At 41.6% G+C, this 16,814-nt stretch overlaps 1 protein-coding gene across 2 annotated transcripts in view; it reads right to left on the bottom strand.

Annotated features, from left to right (window-relative positions):
• LOC140405517 (ribosomal protein S6 kinase alpha-5) overlaps nucleotides 1-16,814 on the bottom strand; it is a 365,875-nt gene that overhangs the window by 244,241 nt on the left and 104,820 nt on the right. For both annotated transcript variants that reach the window (XM_072494073.1, XM_072494063.1), the window contains exon 2: nucleotides 8,711-8,782. In XM_072494073.1, the coding sequence (XP_072350174.1) occupies nucleotides 8,711-8,782 (72 nt within the window). The remainder of the gene's footprint in view (nucleotides 1-8,710; nucleotides 8,783-16,814) is intronic.

Consider the following 16,814-nt stretch of genomic DNA (forward strand, 5'->3'; position numbering starts at 1 on the left):
TGCAAAAATCAAAGCTAACACCCCAGTGTTGTACTCAGGGTGATCAGAGAGGTCATCTTTCAGATGAGAAATTAAACCAAGGTCACACCTGTCCTCTCAGGTGGATATAAAAGATTCCACCGCATTATTTTAAATAAGAGAAGTGGGGTTATCCTGGGTACTATTATCCCTCAATGATCACATAATCACATTACTGTACATGGAGTTTATAGTACGCAAACTGGCTACTGTGTTTCCTACAGTACAACAGTTCTAAAGTAAATTGCTTTAGGACCTCCTGTATTCACAAAAGCTACTATATAAATGCAGGTGTATTTTATGATTTATTATAGATATCCTTAAACTTGGCGCTAGACAGGTAACACAGTCCTGTGGGACTCTTAGCCACAGCACCAGGGGACCCATCCCCCATATACTATCCCTTAGAATTCCTACAGAACCATAGGATTCCTACAGTGCAAAAGGAGGCCATTCGGCCCACCGACCATCTGAAAGAGCACCTCATCCAAGCCCACTCCCCCATCCATCCGCGCAACCTCATCTAATCTACACATCTTTGGACAGTAATGGGCAATTTAGCATGGCAAGTCCACATAAGCTGCCCATCTTTGAACACTAAGAGGCAATCTAGCATGGTCAATCCACCTAACGGGCACATCTTTGGACTGGGGGGGGAAACCGGAGCACCCGAAGGAAACCCACGCAGACACTGGGGGAACGTATAAACTCTACACAGACAGTAACTAAGGTCAGAATTGAACCTGGGTCCCTGGTGTTGTGAGGCAGGCAGCAGTGATAACCACTGTGCCACCGTGTCGCTCATCCCTACTATTACTACATTTTTATTTCTCCTGCTCTGCCCCTCCCCCAACCAGTGCCCCCTCCCTGCCAGCATGAATGGCCTCCTTTGCCACAGTGTCAAATCGTCCATCCACTCCAGCTCAACAACTTTGAGCTGAAGATCCTCGAATTGCAGACACTCATTAGTCTCAATGAACCCACATGCTCCATTTACAACAAATCACATGCTAATTAACTGCCAAATATATAAGTGGCTACATTTCTAAAGTACATCAGCCACCAGAGAACTCCATCCCAAAAAGGCATGAAGAATGAAACATGTTCACTTGGAATGGTGAACTTGCACAGTAAGTCACAGGAATACAAAGTGATCTCGGATTATATAATACGTTGTGTGTGAATTGTGCCTCTGCTTGTGACCTGCAGCTGTGAAGAAGAATATTGAGACTGATTCTATAGGCAACTGTTAATTAGCAGATAAAGCAGGGCCAGAGTTTGGAACAGAGATTGAGAACTCACCCATAGAACTGTTTGACATTGTACTAAAAAAAGAGATTTATGTTTCTGCTGTGTAAGTGCTTTGCTAGGAAGGGTAAACAACAGCTGCGGATTGAGGAAACTACAAAGTTGTAGGAATGTTGACTGTTCAAGAGCTTCATGCTGAGCCAAGTCTAAAAAAAAGGATAGTGGCTTGAACACCCATAACAGACTGAAATAAGAAAAACAAAAGTCTAATTCTGAAACAGCAACAAGAATCACAACTTGCATTTATAGTGTTTTTAACACAGCAAAACATCCCAAAATGCTTCATGTAAGCATCATTAGGCTCTCCATCCACTAAAGATGGAATAACTCCAGTGAAAGGGCATTTGTTTTTGTGGTTTGCAACTGTTTACAGATCAGTCTCCTGTTACTCCCACATCAATACATAAGAGGCAGTGGATCCAGGTACATATTATTATTAAATAGCAACAGATGAGGCTGTCCTATCAGAGTATAAAAACAACACCAGAAATTAAATTAGTTCAATTACAAGAATGACAGAAACTGAGTCATTAAACATCAGAACACATGATAACAAGAAGTTATCAAATTTCTACTGCTAAAATGTCTGTACGTGGGTTCAAATCCCAGGTGAAATTCAAATTCAATTAATAAATCTGAAATTGAAAGACAGTCTCAGTAATGATGACCATTTATTGTCATGAAAACCAAAATCTGCCATCTTTACTTGGAATGACCTACAGGTGACTCCAGACCCACATCAATGGGGTTAACACTCAATTGCCTTACAAAATGGCCAGGCACAGGACCCCTAAACTGGGGTCCAGGAATCCCTGGGGTCCTGCGAAGGGTCCCCAGGTGGTCCGTGAAGCTGACAGCCACCACGTGACTGGCAAACGGCAGTCAGAACGTGCAAAGTTTTACAATAATTGGAGAAATCAAATAGGCGAATCAGAGATGGTTTTTTGGAGCAGCTTGCGACAGAGCCTACTAGGGAACAGGCAATTCTGGATTTGGTGATGTGTAATGAGGCAGAATTGATGAGTGAACTGAAGGTGAAGGAACCCTGAGGGAGCAGTGACCACAATATGATAGAATTTACCCTGCAGTTTGAGAGTGAGAAGCTGCAATCAGATGTAACGGTAATACAATTAAATAAGGGTAACTACAAAGACATGAGGGAGAAGCTGGCCAGAGTTGACTGGAAAAGGAGCCGAGCAGGGAAGACAGTGGAACAGCAATGGCAGGAGTTTTGGGGGGTTATTTGGGAGACACAACAGAAATTCATCCCAATGAGGAGGAAGCATGCTAAGGGGAGGACAAGGCATTCATGGCTGATGAGGGATGTCAAGGACAGCATAACAGCTAAAGAAAAATCATACAAAGCGGGGAGGATTAGTGGGAAGGCAAAGGATTGGGAAGCCTTTAAAAGCGAGCAGAGGACAACTAAAAAAAGCAATAAGGGGGGAGAATTTGAAGTATGAGTGCAAGTAGCTAGTAATATAAAGGAAGATGGGAAGAGTTTTTTTCAATATATAAATATATATAAAAGGGCAGCACGGTAGCATTGTGGATAGCACAATTGCTTCACAGCTCCAGGGTCCCAGGTTCGATTCCGGCTTGGGTCACTGTCTGTGCGGAGTCTGCACATCCTCCCCGTGTGTGTGTGGGTTTCCTCCGGGTGCTCCGGTTTCCTCCCACAGTCCAAAGATATGCAGGTTAGGTGGATTGGCCATGATAAATTGCCCTTAGTGTCCAAAATTGCCCTTAGTGTTGGGTGGGGTTACTGGGTTATAGGGATAGGGTGGAGGTGTTGACCTTGGGTCGGGTGCTCTTTCCAAGAGCCGGTGCAGACTCGATGGGCCGAATGGTCTCCTTCTGCACTGTAAAATTCTATGATAACTCTATGTAAGAGAGAGGCAAAAATAGACATTGGACCACTGGAAAATGTGGCTGGAGAACTAATAATAGGAAACAAAGAAATGGCAGACAAACTGAATAGTTACTTTGCATCAGTCTTCACGGTGGATGACATCAGTGGGTTGCCAGAGCTCCAGGAGAACCAGGGGGCAGAGGGGAGTGCACTGACCATTACTAAGGAGAAGATTCTGGGGAAACTGAAAAGGTCTGAAGGTGGATAAATCACCTGGACCGGATGGACTACACCCCATGGTTGTAAAAGAGATAGCTGAGGAAATTGTGGAGGCATTAGTGATGATCTTTCAGGAATCACTGGAGGCAGGAAGGGTCCCAGAAGACAGGAAGGTGGCTAATGTAACACCACTGTTTAAGAAGGCACAGTTCCCAATGGTGTGGGGGTCCAAAACTAGGGGTCATAGTTTGAGGATAAGGGGACATATTTTTAGGACAGAGGTGAGGAGAAATTTCTTCACCCAGAGAGTGGTGAATCTTTGGAATTCACCACCTCAGAAAGTAGTTGAGGCCAAAACGTTGTGTAATTTCAAGAAGGAATTAGATATAGCTCTTGAGTCTAAAGGGATCAAGGGATATGGGGGAAGGTGGGATCAGGGTATTGAACTTGATAATCAACCAAGATCATTATGAATGGTAGAGTAGGCTTGAATGGCATCCTCCTGCTTCTATGTATGTTTCCATGACACCAAGTTCCCTCAGTATTGCAACATTCTATAGTCTTTGTCCTTTTAAATAGTACTTGGTTTTTCTATTAGGTTTGGTAGAGGAATTCAAAGTAGAGTAGATAGGGAGAGGCTGTTTTCATTAGGAGAAAGATCAAGAACCAGAGGGCACAGGTTTACGGTAATTGGAAAAAGATGCAATGGTAAAATTAGGTAAAACCTGTTTGGTGTCAAGCTTCCTGAATGCTTTTGGAACTACACTCATGGGAGGCTAGTGGAGCGTATTCCATCACACTCCAGATCTCCTTGTAGATAGTGGACAGATTTTCGGGAGTCAAGAAGTGAGTTATTTATCGCAGAATTTCTAGCCTCTGACCTGCCCTTGCAGCCACAGTATTTACGTTTCCTGTTCAATGCTAACCTCCAGGATTTTCATGGTGGACGATTCATTGGTAATTACGTTATTTTCATAAAATTCATTTACAGGATTTGGGTGTCGCTGTCTAGGCCAGCATTTATAGTTTTTTTTTAAATTCCTTCATGGGATGTGGGCGTTGCTGGTAAGGCAGCATTGGTTGACCATCCCTAATTGTCCTTGAACTCAGTGGCTTGCTCAGCCATTTCAGAGGGGCAGTTATGAGTCAACCGTATTGCTGTAGGTCTAGAATCACATGCACGCCAGACCAGATAAAGACAGCAGCTTTCCTTCCTTAAAGGACACCAGTGAACCAGATGGATTTTTACTACAATCAACAATGGTTTCATGGTCACCATTAGATCTTAAATTCCAGATTTTTAGTTCAATTCAAATTTTAACATCTGCCATGGTGGGATTTGAACCAGGTCCTCTGCAACATTACCCTGGGTTTCTGAACTATTAGTGACTATTAGTGAACAGCACCATGCTGCCATCTCTCCTTGTGAAGGTGGTGGGGTTGCTTTCTTGAACCACTGCAGTCCCTGAGTTGCAGGTACACCACAGTGCTGTCAGGGAGGAGTTCCTGGATTTTGATCCAGCGACAGTGAAGGAATAGTGATATATTTCCAAGTCAGGATGGTGTGTGGCTTAGACATTTGAACTTAATGATGAACTCAAATGCTGAGCATTTTTAGTAAAAGGTCTGTTTCCCACAATGTGTGACTTATGATTTCAACAGTAGATGTGTATGTATTTAAAAGAGGATAACTTCTGTGGAACTATCAAGCTAACAAGTTATTTAAATCCACTGCCTTTTAAATTAAAAAAATCCCGCTGTGTCTCTGAGTTGAAAAAGAATGGGAACTTGCAATTTCAATAGTCATTTGTTGACATAAGTCGGAGGACTATCAATATAGTAACTGCTGGTCTGCTTTCACTTCTTATTATTAACATAGTGGGGTTACCTGTAAGTTGACAGTTTGACAGCTCCAAGTGTTAAGGGATTCGCTGTCTTTGATTTGAGGCTATGAATACAAACATTTATTTTACAAGGGATTAAATACTTGAAGAGATTTATATGTATTGAATGGGCTTTTGTCAATGAGTGTTTTTAAAATATAGTGAAGTCTGTAATAGTGAGAGCTTTATTTTAATTCATCTCAGCATGGCCCATGGGTTGGACGTGGGGTGAGGTACTCCCAGAGCACCTGGTTGGGCATTTTAAACAGCCCTCCATTGTACTTGGAAGCCCTTCTGGCTGCCTCCAAACTGTTTCCAGGGGGCAGCACACCTCACTGCAGCAGGCACTGCACCCCTCTCTCCCCAACCCTCAGAACGAAAATTGTCCATTTGTGGCTATTTCTCCAAACTGGGAATTTCCTTGACTTTGCACCCACTTGGGACCAAAAATCCAGACCCCATTATCCATTTGGCATCTTTCCCTTTCAAAGACTATGTTGAACTCAATCATACCCTGATCGCTAAATGTTCAAGCACCATTAAGCTCTTAACTAAATCCAGCTCATTATGTGTTTTCAAATTTAATAAGGCCTTTCCCTTGTTGGTTCTGGGACCTGGATACACTCAAGAGATTCAGTATCTTTCTGGCATGTCCTGGTCCACGTATCCAGATCTACATGAAAGTTAAAATCCACTATTGAAACCATAGTGTCTTTTCTACATGTTTACCTCATCTCTGCATTTATACAACCTACCGCTTCATGGCTGTTACCTTTCCACATCTCCCACTAGAATCTTATATTTTAAAAAATGTCTTACTTATAGCCTTAAGTCTCCATTATCTGCTTATCTCTCATTAAATCACTGAAGTGATTTTACCTTGAATGCAGAGGCTATTCCACCTCATCCTCTACCATTTTCCCTGAACGGAATCTTCCGGTCTCAGGAGCTGCGGGAAGCTTGCCAGACAGGGGGAACTTAATTTAGCATGAGGCCAAAAAATCAGTTTCCCAGCGGTGAGGTGAACTTTAGCAATTATGTTCATCTTCCAGTCCTTCCCAATATTTCTCACAAAGGTCTTTTTTCGGAACGTGGACAAGTTAATAGCGGAGTTTATCTGGGTGGGCAGGCGCCGACGGTTAGTAGGGCCCTATTGCAAAGGTGGAGGTGGGATGGGGGGCTGGCACTCCCGAATTTGCTGCATTATTATTGGACGGCAAATGCTGAAAAGATGCAGCGATTGTTGGGGGGGGGGGGGGGGGGGGGAAGAGGGCTTTGTGCTGGGGGGGTGGGTATAGAAAGTGGCAGGAGGAAGGGATCGTTGTAGAACTGTTTGCGGAAGGTAGGTTTGCAGGCTTGGAGAGTTGCGGTAGAGGTTTGAGTTACCAAAGAGGAGTGGGTTTATGTATTGGCAGTTGCGGGATTTTACATGGGAAGAACTGCCCTCATTTCCCAGACTACACGCTGCTGGAGAAGTTGTTGCTCCCAGATGTGTGGGGGATGGAAGGATTGGGGATATATATCGGGTGGTTGGGGAAAAATGGATTAAGTAGAAGTGGGAGGAGGAGTTGGGGATGGAGATGGGGTGGGGAGTTTGGGGTGAAGCAATGCACCAGGTCAACTCAACCTCCTCCTGTGTAAGGATGAGTCTTATACTATTCAAGGTGGTGCCTTGGGCCCGGATGAGTGGGTTCTTCCCGGGAGTGGCTGATGTGTGCGAGAGGTTGAAGGAGGCTGGCAAACTATTCCCACATGTTTTGGAGGTGTGCAAAGTTGGACAGTTTCTGGGAGGCGGTGTTTGAGAGTCTGTCCGGTATTGTGGGGGTGAAGTTGACGCTGGACCCTATGGTGGCGATTTTTGGGGTGTCGGAGTTGTCGGCTGTGCAGGGGCCGATGTCGTGGCCTTCACCCTTCTGATTGCCCGACGACACATTCTCATAAATTGGAGGTCAGCAGCGCCCCCTGGGGTGACGGCGTAGTTGGGGGACCAATATGAGTTCCTCAAGTTGGAGAAAATTAAGTTTGCCTTCAGGGGATCGGAGAAGGGGTTTGTAGTTTGGTGGAGGCTGTTTCTGTCCATGTTTGAGGACTTGTCGAGTCTTGGGGGGGCAGAGAAGGGTGGGGAGCTTGGGATTATAAGGGAGAAAATTGAACAAACTGTATATACTATGTTCGGTTGGGGCTTTATGTATGTTTGGAATAAAATATATATATTTAAAAACCCACCTTGTTAAATAATGTTCTTTAGGGAAGAAAATCTGCCATCCTTACTCGGTTTGGGCCACATGTGACTCCAGAGCCACAGCAATGTGGTTGGCTCATAATTGGCCTCTGAAATGGCTGAGCAAACCACTCAGTTCGAAGGCAATTAGGGCTGGGCAACAAATGCTGGCCTTGCCAGAGATGCTCACATCGCATGAAAGGATAAAGAAAATCATAGGCTGGTCAATCTAACCTTAGTGGTGGACAAATTATTGCAAAATATTCCAAGGGAGAGTACATATCACTATTCAGAAAGGAACACATTAATATAGGGTAGTCAGGATGGATTCATTATGAATATATATAGTGTCTGACCAACTGGACTGAATCTTTTGAGGGGATAACAAGGAGGGTCAATGAGGGCAGTGCTTCTGATATAGATGCTGGCTGTGGTTATCTTTCACCTATTTCATGACAACAATATGGATTTCAGATAGAACTATCACTCAGATAACATTAGATTCAGTGTTATGTACCACTGAAACAATACCTATGTTTTAGTAATTTCACTGAAAACAGAAGGCATATGGCTGACTGAAATTAGAATTAATTCTGTCAAGCAAATAGCCTTTGGCAGCAGGTTCAGAACTGAATTAAATTCCCATACTCAAACTCCACAGACAGTGTGTGCTGATAGTTTCAACTATTCCATTATTCCTCATTGGTGCCCCTTATTCTTTCCTGTTTGCCTTAAAGCATACACCTTCTGGGAACAAGCATCGATGTGAATACTGGTGTACAAGAGGTTGAAACTGCAGGAAGTGCAAATCTATCACATCAGAACAGGAAACTCCTCCAAAAACAGAAACATACGAGACCAAAGCCAGGGCTTGCCCTGTAAAATGTGTTGGCAAATGCCTGGCTGCAAATTTCCTGAAATGGTCCCACCTAAAATGTTAATAAGAATAAATTGGCTGGCACTTGTACAACATGCTGTTGAATTTCAAGACATTCTTTACAACCTATGGATTATTTCTGAAGTTATCATCTTTTTCGGGTCATTATTGATATGCATTTCCTGTCTATTTCCTTCCAAAGTACTGATGTGTACTTCAAGTAAGTGCAAGTAAAATTGCTCAGCTCACTTTAAATTAGAACAAGAACTGTCTATTATTTAAATAAGCAGCAGTATCGTATAAAATTGAGATAACTACAATTATTCACTTACCTCCTGTTCCAAGGACCTTCAGCAGTTCAAAGTTTTCAATCCCTACTTTTTCTGCATGTCCTGTTAAGTTAGCTGTAAAACAACAGAGCTGTGTTAGCCACAGTCTATTTTTAAACTCATGTTTTTCTCTATTAGATTTGCTATTTGAATTATTTTACATTTCTTTCAATATTTTGAATCCTATTTAGGTACTGATGAATGTTGTGCTCGGATTAGCCACGCAAACAAAACAATTATCCCAAAGGGCCAGAGGTGAATTCTACCAAAAGAACACGTTAAATTGCACTGCAGCGTAGTATTAGGATTACATTTTGATGATATACATACAGATATCACCATGTCCGCCATTTCCCCATTACCACTGACATGGTAATAACACCATTTTCAGTTTTTAGTGCTCTTGACTACCTGCTTTCCCTTTATATAACTATAACATTTCTTCTTCTTGATTTTGATGTCCCTTGAAAGTTTCCTTTCATAATCCTTTTTAGTAGCTCTTAAAAGCTGCTTTGTGCCCCTTTGCTGGTCTTTGTATCTATCGCATTCGTCCAGATCTGTGCTATGTTTTGCATTTTTGTAAGCCCTTTCTATTAGTTTTATACTGTCCCAATCCTCCTTAGATGTCCATGCCTGTTTATTTTGTGAAGTATCTTGTTAAATGTTTCTTTAAATATTCTCCACTGATTTTCAGTCGTTTGACCCAGTTTACCGAGGACAGTCTCCGTCTCATCGCGTTAAATTCAGCCTTACCCAAGTCTAAAATTCTAGTTTCTGAATTGTGCTTTTCACTTTCACATTGAATTTAATCATGTTGTGACCACTATTTCATAAATATTCGCTCACAGTTAGGCGACTACAAATTAAATTTGGCTCATTACTCTTAACTAAATCTAATATTGCCTGTCTCCTAAATCTAATATTGCATCTAGAACATATTGCTATCCCGGACACATTCCAGAAATTCACTACCTTTCTGAAAGGTGCTTGTCTGCCTCTCCCGATCTATGTGCAAGTTAAAATCCCCCATTAATACTACTCTGCCTTTGCTACACACTTGCCTAATTTCAGTATTTATACAATCTAACACCTTACAACTGCTATTGGGAGTCCATACACAACAATAATAACAGTTTTAGATCCTTTTTGTTCCTCAGTTCCACCCATATTGTCTCCACTGGATGCTTCCCCTCATTATATTCTCCTTCAACATTGAGGTGATAGTATTTATAATCAGGAAGGTAATTCCAACCCCTCTGCCAACTTCCCTGTCCCTCCTGTAAACTTCATAACCAGGTATATTTAATTCCCAGTCCCGACCATCCTGCAGCCATGTCTCCGTAATAGCCGTTACATGATATTCTTCCATTTGCATTTGCGCCTGCAGCTCATCGAGTTTATTTCTTACACTCTATGCATTAGTATATAGAACTCTTAATTGGGTTATACCCCCTAACCTGTCCCTCAGCACTGATGCTTTATTTGCTTTATTATTTTTCTCTTTTGGTTTAACCAGTATACTTCTTGTACTTCTGCCATTAGCTGCAGTTCCTGAAGTTGGGTACCTGACTATCTCTTTACTCTCTGCCCTGCTACTTGTTTTTGGAACTCTATTGACCTCTCCGGAGGCCTCCCCCGCCACTTGCTAGTTTAAAGTCTTTATTTAAAGTCCATTATGAGAATGAATTATTTTTGACCTTGGTGGTGTCATGCAATATGAGTTCTGAACTTTCAGATAATTTTGCAAATCAAAATAAGTGAAGACTAATATTCCTCTAGCTGGAACTGACAGTTACCTAAAAGAATAGTTTTTCAGGCCAGTTCAGACACATCCATTAAAAACCTGTAAGGGTGCAGGTGGGGAACAGTTTTATTACATACTAGCCACTATCCTCCTCAGCACTCAGAAGAACAAAGATTTTGAGAAAAGGATTGGCCCAAAAGCCTGACTAACCTTATTCCAACCTACCACCCACACACAAAATTCTTTAATTGCTTCTCTCACAAGAAGGAAATTTAGTTGGCTTTTAAACCCATTTTCTTCAGTGGTTCTTTCTCTGGTATGCTACACCGCAAATATATTATCCTTTCACTTATGGCCCAGTCTCAACCTTGCCTCAAGTCTTTACATTCATTCTAAATATTCAGCTCCAAAGACAACAGCGGGATTTAATGCCTCCCTGATAAAAGAGTAATAACCATGTTGTGTGTTTCAGGTCTGCCTGGACATGGTGATGTAGGTCACTAAGAGGTCAGAGTGGCATACATTCGGGACAGTGTCTACCTGCATTATCTAATAATTGGCATTGTATTTCATTTCTTTTACATATTCCCTCCTGAGTGTTTCTCCAGTCTTTCTTGAGACTGACTGAAGCATTCGGTGACACAAGACATTAATAGGTAAGCAGTTTTACTTTATCAACAGAATATAAGTGCAAAGAGCAGGAGATATAATCAAATCTATGATATAACTACAAAACACCCTTTAAGAGCAATTAAAAAAAATAAATTCATACTATTTCCATTTGCAGGCTAACAATATTATCCTGGTCATTCTTCTGATACTGACATGGATGGGGCTTGTTCCACAGACCTAGCTAATTAGATGATAGTCTGTTTCCCCTTGTCCATCTCTGAATTCATAGGAAATTGATGGGCGGTCCCTCTGATTTTCTCCTCCTTTAGTGAGTTGCCAGCATGCCTGACAATAAAACTAGCCACCTCATTTCCTCCCCAAGATTCAGGTTTAAGGGAAACATTTTGGCTCTTGAAACAATTAATGACATTCTGAATTACATGGGATCTGGGCTGAAATATTTGACCCTCATGGTATCAGGCTGAAATAAACATGGCGCGGATATTTCACAGACTAGCTCATCTGTATTAAATAAAATATTCCAATACCTTTTAGACAGTGCAAATTCACTGCTTTAAAACAACACTTAAATACAACTCATACCCAAAAGGTATGATTAAAACTCTCAAAAGTTGACTGCCGTTTAGAATTTCATCAACAATTCAGGTCACATACAATGTAACGTTTCATAAAATCAAGGAGGAAATCTTGCTGGTGTCTATTCTATAAATAATCCAGCAGATTCATTGTATAATAGGGCACGATTCAGCTGCACAGTGGTTCAAAAGATATGAAAATTGCTCAGAATTACTGCTGAGCCCAAAGTATTGTGTATTCCTCACTTACATAGATACATACATATATACATAGAAGATATAAGCAGGAGGAGGCCTTTAGGCCCCTCGTGCCTGCTCCGCCATTCATCACGATCATGGCTGATCATCCAACTCCATAGCCTAATCCTGCTTTCTCCCCATAGCCTTTGATCCCATTCTTCCCCAAGTGCTTTTCTGGCCGCCTCTTGAATATATTCAATGATTTAGCATCAACTACTTCCTGTGGTAATGAATTCCACAGGCTCACCACTCTTTGGGTGAAGAAATGTCTCCTCATCTCTGTCCGAAATGGTTTACCCTGAATCCTCAGACTATGAGCCCTGGTTCTGGACACATCCATCATTGGTAACGTCTTCCCTGCATCTACCCTGTCTAGTCCTGTTAGAATTTTATACGTCTCTACGAGATCCCCCCTCATTCTTCTGAACTCCAGTGAGAACAATCCCAACCTAGTCAATCTCTCCTCATATGACAGTCCCGCCACCTCTAGAATCAGTCTGGTAAACCTTCGCTGCACTCCCTCGAGAGCAAGAACATACATAAGAACATAAGAACTAGGAGCAGGAGTAGGCCATCTGGCCCTCGAGCCTGCTCCGCCATTCAATGAGATCATGGCTGATCTTTTGTGGACTCAGCTCCACTTTCCTGCCCGAACACCATAACCCTTAATCCCTTTATTCTTCAAAAAACTATCTATCTTTATCTTAAAAACATTTAATGAAGGAGCCTCTACTGCTTCACTGGGCAAGGAATTCCATAGATTCACAACCCTTTGGGTGAAGAAGTTCCTCCTAAACTCAGTCCTAAATCTACTTCCCCTTATTTTGAGGTTATGCCCCCTAGTTCTGCTTTCACCCGCCAGTGGAAACAACCTGCCCGCATCTATCCTATCTATTCCCTTCATAATCTTATATGTTTCTATAAGATCCCCCCTCATCCTTCTAAATTCCAACGAGTACAGTCCCAGTCTACTCAACCTCTCCTCGTAATCCAGCCCCTTCAGCTCTGGGATTAACCTAGTGAATCTCCTCTGCACACCCTCCAGTACCAGTACGTCCTTTCTCAAGTAAGGAGACCAAAACTGAACACAATACTCCAGGTGTGGCCTCACTAACACCTTATACAATTGCAGCATAACCTCCCTAGTCTTAAACTCCATCCCTCTAGCAATGAAGGACAAAATTCCATTTGCCTTCTTAATCACCTGTTGCACCTGAAAACCAACTTTCTGCGACTCATGCACTAGCACACCCAGATCTCTCTGCACAGCAGCATGTTTTAATTTTTTATCATTTAAATAATAATCCCTTTTGCCGTTATTCTTACCAAAATGGATAACCTCACATTTGTCAACATTGTATTCCATCTGCCAGACCCTAGCCCATTCACTTAGCCTGTCCAAATCCCTCTGCAGACTTCCAGTATCCTCTGCACTTTTTGCTTTACCACTTATCTTGGTGTCGTCTGCAAACTTGGACACATTGCCCTTGGTCCCCAACTCCAAATCATCTATGTAAATTGTGAACAGTTGTGGGCCCAACACTGATCCCTGAGGGACACCACTAGCTACTGATTGCCAACCAGAGAAACACCCATTAATCCCCACTTTGCTTTCTATTAATTAACCAATCCTCTATCCATGCTCCTACTTTCCCCTTATTGCCATGCATCTTTATCTTATGCAACAACCTTTTGTGTGGCACCTTGTCAAAGGCTTTCTGGAAATCCAGATATACCACATCCATTGGCTCCCCGTTATCTACCGCACTGTTAATGTCCTCAAAAAATTCCACTAAATTAGTTAGGCACGACCTGCCCTTTATGAACCCATGCTGCGTCTGTCCAATGGGACAATTTCCATCCAGATGCCTCGCTATTTCTTCCTTGATGATAGATTCCAGCATCTTCCCTACTACCGAAGTTAAGCTCACTGGCCTATAATTACCCACTTTCTGCCTACCTCCTTTTTTAAACAGTGGTGACACGTTTGCTAATTTCCAATCCGCCGGGACCACCCCAGAGTCTAGCGAATTTTGGTAAATTATCACTAGTGCATTTGCAATTTCCCTAGCCATCTCTTTTAGCACTCTGGGATGCATTCCATCAGGGCCAGGAGACTTGTCTACCTTTAGCCCCATTAGCTTGCCCATCACTACCTCCTTGGTGATATCAATCCTCTCAAGGTCCTCACCTGTCATAGCCTCATTTCCATCAGTCACTGGCATGTTATTTGTGTCTTCCACTGTGAAGACCGACCCAAAAAACCTGTTCAGTTCCTCAGCCATTTCCTCATCTCCCATTATTAAATCTCCCTTCTCATCCTCTAAAGGACCAATATTTACCTTAGCCATTCTTTTTTGTTTTATGTATTTGTAGAAACTTTTACTATCTGAAACTTTTACAAAGGAGATGGACCCATTGGTCACTGGAAAACATTTGACTTTAATGTTTGTCACTGAAAACAGAGATATGTTTTTGGCTCGCACGCATCAGGACAAAGGCAAGAATGCCAAATTCCAAACAATCACAACAATTAATACTACAGGAGAAAAGGGTGCTGATTGGTTGGCAAGTTGACTTGGATTGGCTGAGGTATTGCCATGGAGAACTATAGGCTCCCCAAACTCTCAGGTAATTCAAAGAAGTAGCAAAGCTTGAATATATTCCTATTGCTTACAGAGAACAGTTCACTGCCTGTGAATTTATGTTTATTCTAGCAAGCATAAACGAGCCATGGTACAAGCTCAACTGATTATCTTAAAGTGATTATTCGTCTTGCTATTACCACACTCAGGACTGCTCAGCAAGTGCTGTCCAATAACAGAATCACATCAACACCACACATTTTGTTTTACAAGTGTAAGTTGGTTAATTACGGTCTGTACTCTGCCAATTACAAACAACCAAAGGAACATGCTGTTTGATTCTACCAGCCAATCATTTGGACATACAGCTTATGTACTTGGTATTACATAGGAACTGAAATTCATACACAATATGCACATTGGAATTCGTATAGCACCATATGCTATAAGATTGGCCTCATCAGCAATCTTGCAAATTAGGCCCGAGCAATTTGCTCACCAAACTTGCTGCCGAAATAGATCCCGTGGGACAACAGCTATCCTGATCAGATCATTGTTCACGGTGTATCACAAAAATTTGCATATGGGTCAAAGGCCGCCACTTTTAATCTAGGTCAATAGTGATCTCATCTGCAAATAAACAATCTTTGACCTACCTCTTTAACTTTGAGTCCCAGATTTGTATTGGCTTCTAAGATCTTTATCAATGTCAAATGTAGAGCTGAAAATTACTTGAGGGGGAAGAAGTGCATGTGGCAAGTCAGTTTTTAGCGATTGCAATGTAATCTATTGCTACGGAATAATAGCACACTAGTTTAAAATTCAAGCCCTGGGAGAACAATTTAAGACTTGTTTCAGAAAGCAGAACTAATCCAGAATAGATCAAGATGAGCTATGTATGAATTACACATACCTGCATCGGATAATCCGAGGGGAGTCTTAGTTATGTCAGACTTTACAGGAAACTGGATGAATTTCAAAGACAAGCAAAGTAAAGGCTTAGTGTGTTTGTCCACTTGTATTTGAGCTACACAGATTAGAATGGTCCTAAATTAAACCTTCTTGATGTGTTCTTAAAATTAGCTAATCTTACCTCGGACAGGAGTAGGGGTGTTATGGTGGTCTTCAGTACCCAAGATTAAGAGATAGATAAAATCAAAATTGTCAAGAGTTCCCATTGTTGATTACTACAGATATGTGACTGTGAATGTCCAGTAATAAACATGATTGATTTGCCTATGATAACTTTTACGGGTGAATAGCCAAATGGTTCTCACTGGGAAGACTTAAGTGAATAATTTTTATTTTGAATAATAGCCACATGGGCAATGAGGTTGTTCAAGCTCCAGCAAATTGTCATCATGAGGATTAAATGGAAGGAAGGGACACTAAAATAACCTAAGAAAAATAAGTGCAAAAAGGTGAATGGCAGTTAAATTACTTTTGTACTGACCAACTAATACTCGTTACAGGTCAGGTTAAAAAAACAGTACATTCACAAGGTTCTCTTGATAATAGGCCAAACCTGGTCAGAATGGGACATTTCACAGCATCACTATTGGTTACGTTTTTTCCAGTATCGTTCATCTTAAATATAATTTGTGGAGTAACTTGCTGAAAGTGTGAACTGGTAACAAGGGGAACGGGGAACATTAGGCCTGAATGAATGATGGGGCCAGCATGGTATCAAATTATCTCCTTAACATATAAGAAAGAGTAGAGAGATTTGTAAATTTCCAACAGCAATTTATTACTAGCAGAAATGAGACTATAAAGTTTAAACTATTCCCTTTCTGGGCCAAACGGATAATTGGCTCTGCATTCACAAGTATTACTTTGTTAAAAATGTATTACGCTATTAAATTATGAGCCCTAACTTTCTGTGAGTTTAATGAGCAGTTAATGCCAAATCTAGCAAGTTCTTATAAATACTGAGGAGACCATTAGCAAGATACCAATTGTGTGAGGAAAATGGTAGAGCAGTGTAAATCGACAGAAAAGTCTGGAGTTTAGCAACTCACAGCATATCTCTTAATCCTCTGAAATAGCTGGTCAATCTGCACGTCAACAATAGCATGCATTGTTAGCACTATTTTCAGCAAGATTTTGCCCCAGGCTTTTTAAAAGAAAATAACTTGTGACTGCACTTGTTAATACTGTAACTGTGGTTTATTTAACTGTATATTGTGACAACAGGTTGACTTTAGAACTTCCACCTGCAATTTCCCGTAGTGCTTTCGCAGACATTTAATTGCAGTGGTGTTGTTGCTGTTTACATGGTCATAAATCAGACTACTTCAATCCTTACTCTGCCAGGAGGCAGTTCTTGC

The sequence above is a fragment of the Scyliorhinus torazame genome, chromosome 2 (assembly GCF_047496885.1).
Source record: "Scyliorhinus torazame isolate Kashiwa2021f chromosome 2, sScyTor2.1, whole genome shotgun sequence".
NCBI lineage: Eukaryota > Metazoa > Chordata > Chondrichthyes > Carcharhiniformes > Scyliorhinidae > Scyliorhinus > Scyliorhinus torazame.